The sequence below is a fragment of the Clupea harengus genome, chromosome 15 (assembly GCF_900700415.2).
Source record: "Clupea harengus chromosome 15, Ch_v2.0.2, whole genome shotgun sequence".
In the NCBI taxonomy this organism is placed as follows: Eukaryota; Metazoa; Chordata; class Actinopteri; order Clupeiformes; family Clupeidae; genus Clupea; species Clupea harengus.
The window spans coordinates 21,782,917-21,800,263 of NC_045166.1; the positions used below are offsets into that span (position 1 = coordinate 21,782,917).

Here is a 17,347-nt window from a genome sequence, read left to right on the forward strand (position 1 = left end):
TGACTTTCAAGTATCGCTTTCGTAATCAAATTCTGTGTTGTTACTGTCCAATCAGATAGCTCCATGTAATACTCTGAGTTCAGAGTGTAAAGGTTGGGACGAGAAAAAATGGCAGCCGGCAAAACGAAGTGTTGGCAGTGAGAGAAATGGCATATCCCCCGGTAGCTTAGTGTGTGTCTGTCGGTCTAAGATTTGGAATGCGACAGTGTAACTAGTTACGATTAATATATTGAATCGTGGATCTTATTTGAAGGACTGCATTATGGCACTAGTATACGAGTTCATCTGGCGGGTTCTGCATGCCCTTCTCCACCTCCAAAGAACGCTAGTCACTTGGTTCCGAAGCCATCTCTGGAAGTGGAATGGACGGCTATGGAAAAGGGCTGTGGCCGCACTACTTGTTCCCATGGCACTGGGTTTCACGAACCACAAAAAAATAGCCCCGACGACTGGCAAACGTGTTGGTCGCCGTTTTCGCTTTGGCGCGGATGGGAAAGCGCTAGAGAAGCTACCTCTACATATAGGCTTGCTGATAGCCGAGGAGGACCCGCGGTATTTGGACATTGCTAACCTTGTCGTCTGGTGCATGGCAGTGGGGATATCATATGTTAGCGTGTACGATAATCAAGGTAAGGATGGTTCCTCACACTGCATATCAATCTCAGAGGTGTGAAAATGCTGATATGATGTAAGGATAGCTCCGTAGTGTAACATCTTAAGACAATCACGTGCACTGTCGTCAGCCATACGGTGGAATACTGTCAGTAACTTAAATATTAGCTAACATTATTTGAGTATTTAAGTATGATGTTGTCTGGGAAAGTCATTGACGCTTGTTCTTTTTTCAGATCGAATCCTATGTTTGTAGCCTAAATATCTGACAAACTAAGTTACTAACATCTGGTTTGTGAGTGGTGTGTGCCTATATAGCATAGACTTGCATAGCATAGCTAGTTAATGACCATTCAGTGGTAACTGTGAGCTCTCCCCAGGCTAAACCTGTTGATTATGTCTCAGTAAGGTCTCTCTTTTCCCTTTTCATTCTCGCCTTGTCTCAGTTGACTCTCCCGTGGACTCTCCTATAGCCTTGGGCATCTTGTTGAATTTCAGACTACCTGATATCCATGGGAAGAGCAAAGCTAGAGTAGGACTGATTGATTAGTATGAGCTAAGTTACTCTTATGTTCCAGGTCGAGAGTAAAGAATGGACAGGTGTTATCGGTTAAAAATACGTGTTTGGTCTGCTGGAAAAGGCTCTGTAGAAACACAGAGGACATGAGTGATATCACTCATCTGACTTTGGGAATGAAGAAACAGGTTCATTTGGTTATTTCGTAATGTAAGCTTGCATTTTATTTTGTGTTGGCCAATAGCTCGCATACTTTAGAATTTAGGGACGTGATGACTCCCAGGTTTCTGGTTTTAAACCGGCTTTGGATGGTGCTATTCTCAAGGCACAAGCATGTGAACCTTTTGCGTGTTCTGTCTTAATTCACTCGGGAATGTACATACATGAAAGTATTATTTCCACTATTCTAAGAAAAGTCTGTCTCGTGATTTCGTTCTCCGTCCGTTGGAAAACTCTTCCCGTGTTCCGCTTATTTCTTCATGGAACCTAGGTCCTGTAGAATCTCAGGCTTTTGTGGTTGAATTTGGTGTCGCTCGTGGAACTGCTATTGTTATTTGATCACGGCGTGGGGTGTCTGAGTCTGCAAGTCTCATCTGACCTGTAACTATAACTTTACGTCACCGTGCTAACATGTTCCTGAGTTTATGTAAGAGAAACAGCTGGACACACCTTGCAGGTGCATGAAACGGTTGTCTGGCAAATATCAAGAGTCCCTGACATTTCGAATGAAGTTTATAAGTGAATGGGTTTACATGGGTCCTTCAGTGCAATGCAATAGAAAGCTTCCCCTACAGCTAAACACTTTAAGTCTGTAATTTGTTCAATTGTGCCAGCCTTTTTTTACTCATGTATTCTCCTGTTTGACCACTTTGTAGTTTCTTTTCTTACTCTCCTACTTAATTCATCTCTAAGTGTATCTATATGTATCAGTTTCGTACACTTCTGTACGTTTTCTATTTCTCTGCCATCTTCCCTTTTCCATTGCTCTCTCTGTCTCTCTCCATCATTCCCCTAACATCCTTCTCTCTCTCTTTCTCAGGTGTGTTCAAGAGGAATAACTCCCGGCTGATGGAGGAGATCCTAAAACAGCAGCAAGAGCAGCTTGGGGCAGATGGCTCCAAATACTCTGTTGAGTTTTTAAGTAATGGCAGCAACAAACAAGACCATCAAGGTGTGATCACTAACACACACACACACACACACACACACACACACACACACACACACACACACACACACACCTCCTAACCAGTCAGTGTGTGATGCTGTCCCCTATGATATGATGGTATCTAGCAAGGCACTGTAGATATCTGCCCATTAGGCTATCAAGTCTCACACTACATGATTGAATTTGCCACTCTCTCTACTCTCCACTTACTGTTTTAGAACATCCAGGTTCATTAAGTAATATCCTCCCGTTTATGTCCCAGTAGAAACATCAGATTTAACTGAGAAGGAAACTGATTGAACTAAAGTTGGGAAATCAGCTAGGTACCAGGCTGAACTAGGGCTGAACGATTAATTGCATTTGCGATTTAATTGCGATATGATAGAACGCGATTTTCTAACCGCAACGTTCGCGATTAAAAAACGTGGTCTAAAAAAAAAAAAAAAAAAACATTTTTTTTATAAGATGGTAAATTTTGCACACAGTGTTTAAAAAGTGCATGCCTAGTGTTTATACTTAAAATTACTTTTTTTAAATTACTTAAATGCCCAGTGGCAAAGCCACCTATTTGTTGTTCTTGTTTCTGTAATAAAACAGTTAAATAAAAATGTAAAATGTGGGAAAGAATATTTTACACTAAATGTATCCTAATATTGTGTTGGTCATATTTAAATCATTCATTACGTTTTGTTGGGGGAAAAAAGAGGATACAAAAAAAATCGCATATTAAATCGCAATCGCAATATTTTGGTAAAAAATCGCAATTAGATTATTTTCCCAAATCGTTCAGCCCTAGGCTGAACCAGAATTTCCATTGTGATGACTCAAAGATCCCCACCACAAAAGGAGAAGAGATGTGTGCAACCCTTAATTCTGGTTACACCGGAAATACTTGATGGGATGCAAAAAAAAAAAGAGAGCAATAGCAGGCCGTCCTCTATGTGTGCGTGCGCTTGTGTTTATAGGAGCATTGGCTATGCTTTTCAAAATGCTCTAGGAGAGAAACTAGTGTGCTAGTTTCCTCAGTACGAATCCACGATTCTGGCAAAAGGTTGTTTTGAGCCAATCAAATGACACCCCTCCCTTTTGTGTTCCTGAAGCAATGTGTCGATTGGCTGGAATTGTTCATGGCTGAATTCGAGTCACTATGTTTGTTTCCCATTTATAGAGCTAAGACTGTACAAACACTGGCTTGTTTTTTGAGCGCACACACTGAACGGGCAGCTAGATGACCGTGAGGAACATTTAGTTGAATCTGACAAAAAGGGTATTGCATTAGAATCGTGGCCTTCACCTTTACTGTGAGAAGTATTTCTATTAAGGACATGGAAAAAGTGAGCCAGTCTAATCTGCCTGTGTCGGTTGATTTAATATTTGCCTCATTATTTAATATTCCCCACTGCTTCAGCCTTGGTTCAGGGTTGGCAGACAAAAGCTATGCCTCGAGCCAGTCAATCTGTTGAACACCACGCACAGAGAATATGGGGGACAGCTAATTTTGATGGCCTCCGTGTGTGTGTGTGTGTGTGTGTGTGTGTGTGTATGTATGTATGTGTGTATGTATGTGTATGTATGTATGTATGTATGTATGTATGTATGTATGTATGTATGTATGTATGTATGTATGTATGTATGTATGTATGTATGTATGTATGTATGTCTGTGCATGTCTACAGGTACAATTGGTCACCTTTCTTGTCCAAGACGATCACTAAATATTTTGGAAAACTTGAAGGAGTTTTGTTGGCTGGCTCACTTCACAAGAGTGCCTGCAGATGCCTGCCTGCTTGTCTTGGGTCAGTACCAAACAGCTGAGGTTCTTATTCAGATACTTGACCAGATTGAGATCCCCAAAGTCTTAGAGTGTGTGTGTGTGTGTTTCCAGTTTAGTATGGCTGTGTTGGTGTGAATGTGTGTGTGTTCATTTCCAGTTTAGTATGGCTGTGTTGGTGTGAATGTGTGTGTGTGTGTTCATTTCCAGTTTAGTATGGCCGTGTTGGTGTGAATGTGTGTGTGTGTGTTCATTTTCAGTTTAGTATGGCTGTGTTGGTGTGAATGTTTCGCAGGCTGCTTTATCCATGCTTGTTCTCAGTCCAAGGCCATAGGCAAAGTCTCCTCGAAGTTTGAATGGTTTCTTTTTAAACCAATTCCATGGACACTGTAGTTGCATAGATCTCTTGTTTGAATGGATTCCTTAGTTCCTTAGACTATGAAGGAATTGTAAAGTAAGCCAGTGGAAGGGATGTATTCTTATTTGTCCGAATGCCATTGACGTCAATAGAGGTGATGTGATGGGGTTGGTGGTTGTGTTGAAGCTACAGCGTGGTGTCATGACCGTCCGTGGGGTCACACCTTGAGAGAATGACGCATGCGTGTGTGCGTGTGTGCGTGTGTGTGTGTGAGTGTGTGTGTGTGCGTGCGTGCGTGCGCGTGTGTGTGTGTGTTATCTGTCTCTTTCATAGGAAATAGAATATAAATTTTGTGACCTCTGTTACACTTTTATTCCGCTCCAAGTCGAACATAGGTCATATGTTGTTATTACTCATTGTCATTTCGTTCAGTGCCGCACGTCCTGTGGCTCCATAGAGAAGTAACAGGGTATACATAGAACCTTTTCCACCCTGTGCCGGCAGAACAGTTTTATAGCAGCCAGAAAGGGCTCTACATAGTTAAAAAAAGAAGAAAAAACACTATAGAGCTATAGATAAAAGGTTCCTTCATCTTGGTTTTGTAAGGGTGTATAGGGAGCTTTGTCTTTTTTTTCTGGGCCCAGTGAGGTCTGAGTTTTGAGGCTGCGTTAAAAGCATCAAGTCAGTGTTTTTCATGTAGACAGTATAAATGGAGGGAGTGATTTTTACTTTGAGTTGAGTCTTTTCTATGAAGTATTGTTGTATCTCTTGCTAATCTCATGTTGAAACGGGAAATGATGCATATATGTGAACATTTTGTTCTAAGTGTGTGTGTGTGTGTGTGTGTGTGTGTGTGTGTGTGTTTGTGATATCCTTCTCACTGACATTATCTGTGTGTGCTTTTGAGGCAGTGTTGTATTGCTCTACTTTTCTTTTTATGACCTATTTTTGTATGTGTTGGCAGGGCCGTGTTTCAGTGAAGAGAGACAAATAAAAGAATGTAAAAGTTAATTAATTACTTGCCAGTCGTTGCATTTAATTACATGCAATTAATGACTATGGGTTGGTATCTCTATTTCATTTTTCCACCTTCCACGTCAGTGTCTGAAATTTCACTAGAGTAAGGTAAGGTAAGGCAAGTTTATTTATATAGCACAATTCATACTCATGTTCAAAATTCTTTACTAGTGAGCAGATAAAACAACATTTAAAAGGTAAAGTGCAATATAGCAGTAAAGTATTAAAGAACATAAAACAATACAATATTTAAAAGGAAGCCGGAATAAATAAATAAATAGAGAGAATAAAGCGTAGAGTGCATCCGCTCGGCTAACAAAAAGAATCTGAGAACAGTTGGGTCTTAAGTCTATATTTGAAACTGGCTGCAGTTGGAGCATCTTTGATGTCATCAGGAAGTACACTCCAGAGCTGAGAAGCATAACAGCAAAAAGCTGTATCACCATGTTTAGGTCTTACAGTAGGTATTACCAACAGATTTCTTTCCAGTGTTCTGAGAGGTGTGGCAGGTTTGTACTGCTGAAACATATCTGAGCGGTTACTTGGTCCTGTCATAGTGATATTTCTACATGTATATTCTAGGGCTATGCAGATGCTACCTTAATGGCCAGTTTTACTCTCCTGTGTTAGTTTACAGCAAGTTACCGTATTTCCTTTTTGGTTCACATCGCATAAGGACGCATCCGTTCGCGTCATTGTGGCAAACGCTGTATTAATTTTAAAACACAGAACGCAAGAGGTTGATGCAATGCAGTTTACCAAGTTGTTGTTGTATTGTTGTTGGCTATTTGTGTTTAACATCTTTGATGGGCCTGAGTCACTGACGCGGGACAAATGTTGCTTATAATGCTATTTAAAAAAAAAAAAAGTTTAACAGTTGCACTTTTGTTTCCATGCTGCTTTACGTTTGTAGTTGGTTGTCTTAACTTTGTCATCCATAATATTGATCATTTTGGCTCCTGTGCAGGCTGTGTTAGGCTGAAGCTATTGAGCATTTAGGTCCTAAGCATAACTGTTTTCTGGATTATCTACATGCAAGTTGAAATCCTCATAAGACAATCAAAACAATACAAATGACCAACAACAGTTCGCCTAGCTTATCATTCCACCCGTGTCCTTGTTGTCACACTCTTGTGACATTCCAGTGGAGGTGGTTGGGCATTCCACCTCTGCTTCAGCTTGTGGACGGCATTTGTTTTGGTCCCGCAAAGTTCTTGTTGTTTTCTTGCTGAGTGCCAAGATGGGCCCCAAAGGTAGTTGGGTGATGGAGGGAGAAAATATAGTTGTCCCTTAAAAACTTTGGTCCCTATCCAGCTGTCCTATTTGGTGTGAAATATTCACTGCGATTCCAGAATAGGTTGTAATTGTCTATAAAAAGCATCCCGATTGAAAAGTACGTTTTTGTGAGCCAAGTGGAAACAACAAAACGTCCCTGTGCTGGGAGGGGATACGTTTGTATTCCTATTTAGAGCACAGAAAAGTTCCTGGAAATCTTCTTGGAAGTAGGCCTAATACTGTTCTTTGTAAACCTCATTTGCACCAACATGCATGATAATGCGTGTGATGGTTTTATGTTTTGACACTATTTTTATTTTATTTTAACACTACTGTTTTTTTGTGTCAGAGACGGCTACATTTGGAAGGCAGCATGTAAATCATCCCATCCCATCTACATGTCTAACAACAGAGCCACCAAGAATGAGGGTTGTGGGTTGAACAGGTGTTTAAAGCCACTTGTTAGTGCCCACCTTTTTGGTGTTGTGGTTTGATCGTTTTTTAGTTTCAGTCTCTTCTCTGGGAAATTCCTCTGCCAAGTCCCTGAGGCATTCAAATCTGTTCTGCAGCCTTCGGGGCTGAGGGTTCCCCCTGGTACTATGAGCACTGCTGTAGTTTGCAGGTCTGGCTATATTGCCATTAGGATGCCTGGGGTTCAGAGGGCAGGCTACATTTGAGGGTACCGATGTCGAGGTTATTACTGACCTTGTTTCGTTTGGTCTGGCACCATGCCTGTCCCAACGGTCAGTACTCACAAGTGGATTTGTTAGGTCGATGCACTTAGGTGCATCCATCGGCAGTGTTATCAAGCAGTCGGGCTACATTCCTGCTGTACTCACTTTGTGGAATGCGTCTCGTAGCTCATTCCGCTTGGCATCGATCTTTGATGCCAAAATGGTAATCCTCTGTAGTAGCTCAGTGCATTTTACACAGCGGCTGGATCTTCGGATGAAGGAACGCATTTTTGTTGCGTTCTAGCTTCAAGGTGACTTGCCGTTAAGTTATTGCCAGTTGACTCAGCTGGCTCCAGTAAATGTATCTGATTTTAAAACTAACCACTGAAGTTCAATGTCAAGATGTGCAGGGTTTCAGACACTTTGTTTACTAAACATGGAAATGAAATGGAAATGAAAGGTCAAGCAGGAGCAGTGTGAAAAGCCTCCTATGCATAAATATGTCTGTATGTGTGTACAGTAGTAGAGATGTGGTCGTCATCTTCAACTCAGCAACAGTATTTTGAATTTGGGAACCCTGGATAGGTGGTAGTGGAGATTCTCAGTGGACGTATGCTGTTTGTATTGATTGTTATGTTTCTGTTTGTGCTTGGTCTTGTAATTTGAATGTCTCTGACTTCTGTATGTGGTGTGTGTGTGTGTGTGTGTGTTTGCAGCCTTGTCGTGCCAGGCAGTGGTGAAGGTGCTGTCGCCTGACGATGGCCGGCAAGGCATCGTGGAGGCGGCTCAGAAGCTGTGCCGGGCGGTGGAGCAAAGGGAGCGCGCCATCAAAGACATCGACGTCAATGTACTCGACTCACTACTCAGAGGTGAGCTAGACCACACACACACACACACACACACACACACACACACACACACACCCCAACCATCTTCATTGTACTATGGGGTCATGTTAACAATTTAAAGACTGCTACACAGGTGTAAATAAAAGGCTTCAAGTACAGTCATGTAATTTGTAGGTTAAAGTACTAGGAGTGCTAGTCACGTTTATCATTTAGACATAAATGATTGTGTGAGATCTGTCTTATAAAGCGTAAGTATGAGAGTTGGGCCTGTCACAGTGGTGTGTCCACACATTATGATCGTAAGCTCCTCATGTTCTGCTGTCCAAACTCTCATCTTGAAATGGTGTCACTGAAATATTGACAGAGGTGATATGGATACCAGCAGTACTGCCAAGAAGGATATCCGCACTCCTGAAGGGGAACAATAGTTTTAGCCTCACTTCCCCAGGTAGGGGCGGCTTATCTCATTTTCATGCAGGCAGTGGACTGAACAGCCCCCGTGGCAGTCAGGACCCTGTGGTGAAAGGGACTGGGTAATCATCTGAGCCCCTAAGAAGCTTTTTCTTCACTCTGCTGCTTAAGTCTCTGTGGGGTCAGTCCCCGCCTATCTGCGGCAGCACACTGGAGCAGAGGAGCAGGCTGGCTCTGTATTGAAGAGGAAGAAGGTGATGAGGTCAATCTTGTCACAGCACCTTCCGCACTTTCACCCAGTGATCCCGTGCTTCTCAAAACCGACTTTCCAAACTATGCTTCTGAAACTTGATTGGGTAGATTCCTGATGAATGAATGAATCCCAATTCACATTATTGCAGGATTGCAATAGATATAATGGATAGTGATTTGTAGTTTATTCTATCTCACCACTGGGTCTACTGTAGTCTACTTGCTAGTCATCTACTTAAAGCAGCAGTAAGTCTTTTTTCCCCCATTGCATGGATAGACAGGACATAAACAGTAACATCGATAAACATCCCACCCATGATGCCCACCTCCCCTGCCGTGTCCGTGAAAAGCACACCGAAAAAGCGGTAGGGAGTTTTGGTATAAAGCTAGTGAGCTAACTACTTAAAAGGCCTAGCAAACACCAACAACAGCATAGCAGACATAGATCAAAGCTTGCTTGGATAGTAGTGTGCTGTGAAGGCTTTTCTTACATTTTCACAGGCAGTCTACTCTGTCCTGAACCACAGACCTACCTGGTTGGCTAGTGGGAAGGACTGGTTGTTTATGTGTCCTTCACATGACCATGTGCCAGCAAAATTAGTTTGAAAATGATATGATGACTAGTTGCCTATAAAAACACACCTCGAAAAAAGTGGTACATTTCTGAATACTGCTGCAGTCTGTTGTGATGCAATGGAACCTGCCATATCTGCTCTGACAATGTAAGACTTTTTGGGACCACCTGTGCAAGATTATCCGCATGGCAGCACATACCACAGCAGCCAACCGTTAAATAGTGAGTCCTCTCTCCCTGTGGATACGGTTTCCATCGAAGAAAAGGGAGTTTAAAAACGCATTACATTAGCATGTGACATTAATTCTAGACCACAGCTCCGTTCTACAGTCTCAGAGAAATGCTAATGAATGTGGCTACTGAACTTGTGAGTGGCTACTCATTCATTATCACAGGTATCCAATTCCAACGTGTTCCGCGATTTCATTGTAAGCAGCCAGAAAGTCTCTGTTTACCTGGAAACACGAGTTGCACTCCAAAAAATCCACTTATGTCGGATCCAAATGAACATGCTGTGAGGAATTAGGCTGGGCCCCGAGTAACGTTCCTAGGAAACCAGGATCAAAGGGACCTCTCAGATCTTACTCCAGTGACAGTACCTCGTAGATTTCAAATGGAAATGCTAGGCCTAATGCCTGCTGCTTGATATGCCAGGCAGCAGGGAGATACGTGGTCTTGTAGCACAGAATGGTAGAGAACCTCTCTAAACATCTGCTGTCTCTAAACATCTGCAAAACCAAGGAGATGATTGTGGATTTCAGGAAGCTACAGAGGGGGGGTCACAACACCATACACATCGAGGGAGCTGCAGTGGAGAGAGTCTCCAACTTCAAATTCCTCGGTGTGTACATCAAGGATGACCTCACCTGGTCCATGCAAGCGGACTCGGCGGTCAAAACTGCACAGAAGCGGCTTTACTTCTTGAGGAGACTCAAGAAGTTTGGCATGTCTTCTAAAACACTGAAAAACTTTTATAGATGCACCATTGAGAGCATCGTCTCAGGCTGCATCACTGCCTGGTATGGTAGCTGCTCCGCTGCCGATCGCAAGGCCCTGCAGAGGGTGGTGAAGACAGCGGAGCGTATCATCGGCGGCCATCTCCCTTCCGTGCAGGGCATCTACAACAGTAGATGCCTGAGAAAAGCACGGAACATTGTCAAGGACCACAGCCACCCAGGCTATGGTCTATTCACACTGCTGCCGTCTGGTAGATGCTACCGGAGCATCCGAGCACGGACTACCAGACTCACAGTTTTTACCCCCAGGCTGTTAGGCTGCTGAATCAGCAACACTGAACAGTCGCCATCACCTTGTACTTCACACCCATACAAATACACTTGCTACGTATATATATAAACCCACATTTTTTTATCTTATTTAATTTAATATTCCCCACCCTGGAAACTGCCCTTCTTGTATTTTAAACTGTTGTTATATGTTATATGTTATTTGTTATATGTTATTTCTGGTATATGTTATTTTGGTATATGTTATTTGTGTTACCTGTTGTATGCCGTCTACTGCGTAGATGTTGGCTGCCAAGTCATAAGAATTTCGCTGCGCTGAAGAAATTTGGTGTATGCGATAATAAACACTTTGACTTTGACTTTGAGCAAGGTGCAGATGAAGCCATTGGTTCAATACCCAGGGAGTTCAAATACTGATCAACCATATGTACTTGCAATGTATGGTAGGCACCTCCCATAAAAGCATTCAGTAATTGAATACACTCACTGGCCACTTCATTAGATACACCTTCCTAGTATTGGACCCCCCTTGTCCTTAGAAATGTCTTAACTCTTTGTGGCATATTCAACAAGGTGCTGGAAACATTCCTCAGAGACCTTGCCCCTGTTTCCTTTGTGCTTGATTTGAGTCCATATTTGGATTGGAGTTGCTGTTGATTTGTGGGCATCTTCATGATGCATATCCCCTGCTCCACCACGTCCCAACTATGCTCTATTGGATTCAGATGTGGTGACAGTGGAGGCCATTTGATTATAGTGAACTGATGATATGAGCTTTGTGACATGGTGTGTTATGCTGCTGAAGGTAGCCATGGTCAGCAGCAATACTCAGCTAGGCTGTGGCATATAAATGCTCAAAAGGGGCCTAAAGTGGGCCAAGAAATTATCCCCCACACCATATACCATCAAAGTGAATTTGAAGATGATACCAAAACTAGTTGCCTGATAAAACCATATCTAATGTTACGAAGATGAGCAGTTGAACAGGTATACCTAATGAAGTGGCTTGTGAGTGTAGATGTTAGTCTTGTGCATCAGGAGGTAATTGCAGATCGGAAGCGTTCACGATTGTAACGGTCACTGTTCATTTCCCACTGTAGAGTCCAAGAACACACCAGACCCAGACCTGTTGCTGAAGTTTGGATCGGTGCAAAGCACCCTGGGATTCCTGCCCTGGCACATCAGACTCACAGAGTTAATGTGAGTATTTTCTCCCTGTGTGTGTGTCCTTGTGTGTGGGTGATTGTGTGTGTGATTGTATGCATGCACATTTGTGTGTACATATGGCTACATATTTGCCTGTCTGTCTTCTGTTTCTCTGTTTTTCATTTATTTCAAATTGATCTTTTTATTTACATAGCGTGGTTTACATAGAACCGCCTAGATTTATTTCAATATCTGTTCATCATGCGTGCTAGAGGCAGAGAACTGGTGATGGTTGTGTGTGTGTGTGTGTGTGTGTGTGTGTGTGTGTGTGTGTGTGTGTGTGTGTGTGTGTGTGTGTGTGTGTGTGTGTGCGTGTGCGTGTTTACTCCTTCTCTGCAGTGGAGTGTTGGTAAGCCTGGAGGGTGCGATTATCATGGAAAAATGGGCAAGATACAGTGTGATTGATTGTGGAGGTGTTTAGCTGTGTGTGTGTGTGTGTGTGTGTGTGTGTGTGTGTGTGTGTGTGTGTGTGTGTGTGTGTGTGTGTGTGTGTGTGTGTGTGTGTGTGTGCGCATGTTTACTCCTTCTCTGCAGTGGAGTGTTGGTATGCCTGGAGGGTGTGATTATCTGGGCAGATTAATGGTTAAACCCGACTCAGAACACACTCACTTATCGGCTCCACTGTCATTCCCCTTTTTGTAACTGTTGTTTTTTGTGTTTGGATTGGATAATTGGATCATGGATCATTTGTTTACTGTTGTACTTTGTTTGTGAGGGGTAGAAGCAATCAAAATTCATGAAAATAATTATCCAGTAGTTATCGATATCAGTTCTGTCTTTGATTCTTCATCAGTAATCCTCTTAAGTACCTGAAGTAAGCAGGATAATCCTTTCAAATGTATTTTCTTATATAGGTGTTGGAAACACTTAATTGCCACCAACCACCACTAGATGGCAGTGTAATATCAATATTTCATTCTCCATTTGTTTCTATGAAGTTCCACTTGTTGAGATTGGGCTTGTTTTCTAGTGGCTATGTAATCCACACTACATGACACTTTACTGCCGTAGTTCTTGTAGTTTAAACACAAGGGAGCTGCCCATTACTGTCAGGATGTGGAGATGTGGATTATATAAACAGACTAAAGCAGAGGAGACAACACACTGTTTTGAGAGTGTGTTACATCATACACATAGACACGGTCAATCATGTTGTCTTATACCATGTCATCAGTCAGCTGCACTGTCCTTCAGTCTGTTAGTTGAATAAAGAGTGTGTGTGTAAGGACTATACAAAAAAACTCTAGAAATGGGTGAGTAGAAATTAGAAAAAAATAGAAAAGTAGACATTTTACTGACCCCCCTCCCTATTTTCCCATCTAAATGTTTGGGACTAAAAAGGTCTAAAAATAAGGCCCAGGTTGGAAAAATCTTGAAGTTTCTCTTTAATCACTACTATGTCAGTGTATGTCAAATATAAAACTGTATAATGTCGAGGAGTAAAGTAGAAGGTATGGTTAATATGACATCTTGGTGTACTTCCTGCCATCTTGACTCCGCACATTGACCTTTGATGTAACCTAACTTTGTGTGTTTGTGTGTGTGTGTCTTTTCCCCACAGCTCCTTGCCCACCCACGTAAACATCTCATATGAGGACTTACTGGGCGCCCTACAGAGCTTTGCCTCCTGCGAGCAGAGGTTTGGCAAATGAACACCCCACCACCCCTGCACAGTACGTGGGGAGAACTGGGGAATCATAGCGCAGGAGCAGCGGAGGACCGCGCAGGAAGGGATGAGAGCGAGTGAGAGAGGAGAGAGGAGAGAGGGGAGAAGGAGAGGCCTTGGCTATATGTTTCCAACCCCATCTTCTTTTTGTCACAGTTTACAGCGGGAGCACAAGAAATCCAGCGTTAGCCTCCAACCCCTCCCTCCCTAACCCTGTTCACTCACTCACTCACTCACACAGACTCCTCCATGCTCTCTTTGGCCCTCTGTGCCAGGGTTCCTGGGCACCTCCGTCTCTCTCTCTCTCTCTCTCTCTCTCTCTCTCTCTCTCTGTGTGTGTGTGTGTGTGTGTGTGTGTGTGTGTGTGTGTGTGTGTGTGTGTGTGTGTGTGTGTGTGTGTGTGTGTGTGTGTGTGTGTTGGTCGGTCCTCTGTCAGTCCCTCGGGCTCCCCCTGCACAGGCTTCTGCATGGTGAACATGCTCTTGCCCACAGGAGAGCCCCCTCCGACCCCAACCCAACCCCCACCTTTGCTGTCCTGCGAAACTAAGTGAGTCTTAAGGGTGAGGAACTCAAGCCCTCGTCATTGAAGGAACGCTGTTGGCAGTCGTGGTTAAAATCTGCTGTCTAAAACGCCTTCTCTGTATTCTTTTGGAGTCGCCCTCAAAATTCGCTCTCAGCCCCAGGAGAGAAGAATAGAACTCTGGACGACACATGCTGCTTTGAATAGACTTCTCTCTCTCGTCTCTCTCTCTCTCTCTCTCTCTTTTTTTTGTCTTTTTTTGTGGACCTGAGGCTAGTGGGATCTCCCTGAGAGAAGTAAGCAGGAGCAGTGATGTGACCACGAGGACGGAGACGCAAAGAAACTCAAAGTGCTTCAGAGGCAGCAGCAGCAGCAGCAGCAGCAGCAGCAACAGTATCCGTATCAGTATCAATGTGCACCAGCCCTGCATAGGTGAATGGGAACTATGTGACTGAAAAATAAATATTGCTAAAGCGCTATTCTAATCAAGTACTCTGGGGTTTTACATTTGTGGTCTGTGTGTGGGGCTGTGGATATCACACTAATCTTGCCGTACTCCCAGGGTTGTAAATGTGCAACATCTGAAATTATAATGCTGAGCTAGTCACCAGATTTCCTACTCGTAATCTCTCCCCTCTCTTCCTTTCTCTCTATCTCTCTCCCTCTCTTTCTCTCTCTCTCCCCCGCTTTTTCTCTCGCTCTTGATTGCTGTAGCTGTCTCTGTGTGTTATGTCTCCTGTGGCTCTGCATTGATCTGTCGTTCTGTCATTATTTTCCGTCCAGCAATCTAAAAGGAAATGTTCTTGTGTCCATCATTGTGATTGTATGCTAAGGTTTGCAGATCTGTCAGCAGTTTTCTCCCTCTTGCCAGCAGGTTGTAATGTAACTGAAGGAGCCGTCTCTGGCCCCCTTATAATTCAAGTTGGACTAAAGAAACCATGCCTCTGCTGTAGAGGTTACACCACACTGCTGCCGTTGGGCTCCTGTGCAGTAGGCTAATCTAAGAATGTGCTGGTTAACATGGCACTGGGAAAAAGTAAGCCGTTTCAGTTTGGTGTTTGTCAGTGTGAAAGAACCGTTCATGAAACAATAAAAAAACGTTACTGAAAGTCAGTTCCTGCCCTGCCCTGGCTTCTTGGGTTAAGCTACCCTTATCCTGTACCAGTTAGTCTCCATCTTGTTGTAAAGACGACAATCTTATCTTTTGCCTTTTAGTTGGGTGTCTTTCTTCATTGAGACATTTGCTGTCCCTCCAGAAGACATTATTCACGTGGCTGCTGTTTTTTTTTCTGGATTTAATTTTTCATAATAGAATGTTTAGAGAGAGAGAAAGAAACACCTTTACCTTTAGGTCAGCAAAAAGGTTATTTTACTTTGGGAGGCTGTCTTACCTGACCGGTCTCTGCTCTGTCACTGCACAGCCATTGCTGCACTAAGCTGGCCCTGCCAGGGCAGCTTAACAGAATTTGCCTCCGTCTTGGGATGAAGAATTTGAAGTGTAGGTGGTAGAAGCCTCAGTGCTGTGCATCTACTGGCCATCCATGCCTTTGTACTTGAGCTAACAGCTAACACATCATCAGCTAACACCTCATTGCAGTACGAGTCTGAAGTCATGTGTTGGACAATGCACGTCCGCCTTGCCTTCACTGTCCATTCCATTCATGTTTATGAACAGATATTTGGTAAACCTAATATCTGGAAAAGTGGGATCCAAAAATGACTGCTCCTAAAGTGACGGCCTGTCTGGTGACTTAAACCCGTTGGCATGCACAAACTGCTTCCCTCAAATCAAATCTTGGGGCGATCCAGTCCATCACTTTGATGTCCGGCTCGCTCACTTGTGTGACGGCCGCCAAACTCACCACTCCACATTTACATTCAGCGAACATGGCCAGTCCTGGAGGATGGCGAAGGCGGCGCAATTCAAACGGAAAGAAACATCACAAGGCCTTGGCTTCACAGGGGCGGGGGTGTGGGCAGCATTGGCTGACTGTTTGGATTATGCCGCACTGCTCCTGAGGCAAGGCCCCTCTGTGAGACCAGCATCCCAATCAGCAGCAGTGATGAATCAGTGCTGGCAAAACCTGTCTCGGATGTTTAGGGTTTGGATGAGAGCGTCCTCATTATTCAGTGGCGACCGAGCAGACTGTTTTTTTTTTTTAGCCTACGTGCGCTCTCTGTGCTGGGATACGAGTCGCAGTGAACAACACCCGAGGCCCTTAAAGTCCACTCTGATTTATGGACTGTGAGCGCTTTTAGGATTTTAAGACGTATCCACCAGGGAAGTATCTGTTTATTTGAATTGTTTACAGGGGAACACTAAATGCCTTGCTTCTCCTTGTCTTATACCATGAATTTAAAGTGCAAGGTGCACTTTGCGGTGACAAAAAATGTCCAGGCCTATGCCCGTAGTGTTATTTTTATTGTATTATTGTCCCCATGTCTGTTTTCAAGTGCACAACATAAACAAAGCTTTGGGATGAAGGAGTGACTGATCTTGTCACAGCTACCATCGACCTTGGTTCTTTTATCTCCTGTCGACTATTTAAAAACGGACTTTGCTAACAGGCTGAACGTGGAAATGCAGTGAGACACAGGTGCTAGGTCATGTTTCTCACTTCTTGATTCAGCATGCCTGATGTTGTCCAGGGGTGCAAAGGTTTTTGATCTTCTTGTGATGTCCTGCCGAGTTCAAACACTTGAAGTGTTTCCACAAGACCAGTGCATGTTCATTTTGCACCCAGCCTACTCTGAAAAGTAATTTAAAGAAGTTGTACCAACAGTGGTCTATCACATGTACGTGGCACCAGTTTCACAGGAGGACCACAGCATCTTCTTCATTCCAGTTGTTAAGCACATGACACCTTTCCCAGAAACTCGATTGGAGCCAAACACAGTCAATACAATACAGGCAATATCAATACAGTACCCTTTCTGGGGGGGGAGGGGGTTTGTCACCTTATGAGAATTGCTTATTGGCCTTTTCTTACAGTCTTTGCGTTTACTGCTCTCAGATTCCCTCTGGTGAGGAACATCAGCCCAGTGTGATATCTTGATGGGAGCCCTGCCCCCCCGTCCCCCGTCCCCTAATTCTGTGAAAGATTTGGGAGATTTGTCAACAATTACAGCAGATTGTTGCCTGGCACCATAGAGCATTCTCACAGAAGCGAAAGGATTTGCACCACCATAAGCTCCTTAGGAATGAATACTGATTAGCTCAGAGCTTTTGCG

At 43.5% G+C, this 17,347-nt stretch overlaps 1 protein-coding gene across 1 annotated transcript; it reads left to right on the forward strand.

Annotated features, from left to right (window-relative positions):
- Positions 1-40: 40 nt before the first annotated feature.
- On the forward strand, positions 41-15,229 carry nus1 (NUS1 dehydrodolichyl diphosphate synthase subunit). The gene is made up of 5 exons (XM_012829301.3): positions 41-629; positions 2,169-2,300; positions 8,109-8,261; positions 11,825-11,924; positions 13,492-15,229. Exons 1-5 carry the CDS (start codon positions 263-265, stop codon positions 13,580-13,582), a joined length of 843 nt encoding a protein of 280 aa, XP_012684755.2. The 5' UTR covers positions 41-262; the 3' UTR covers positions 13,583-15,229.
- The last annotated feature ends 2,118 nt before the right edge of the window (positions 15,230-17,347 follow it).

Excerpts from the sequence above, each read along its gene's own strand:
- nus1 (XM_012829301.3), top strand. The coding sequence starts at position 263 with ATGGCACTAGTATACGAGTTCATCTGGCGGGTTCTGCATGCCCTTCTC. Across the intron at positions 630-2,168 it reads TAGCGTGTACGATAATCAAG|GTGTGTTCAAGAGGAATAAC; the intron begins GTAAGGATGGTT and ends TCTCTTTCTCAG. Across the intron at positions 8,262-11,824 it reads ACTCGACTCACTACTCAGAG|AGTCCAAGAACACACCAGAC; the intron begins GTGAGCTAGACC and ends TTCCCACTGTAG.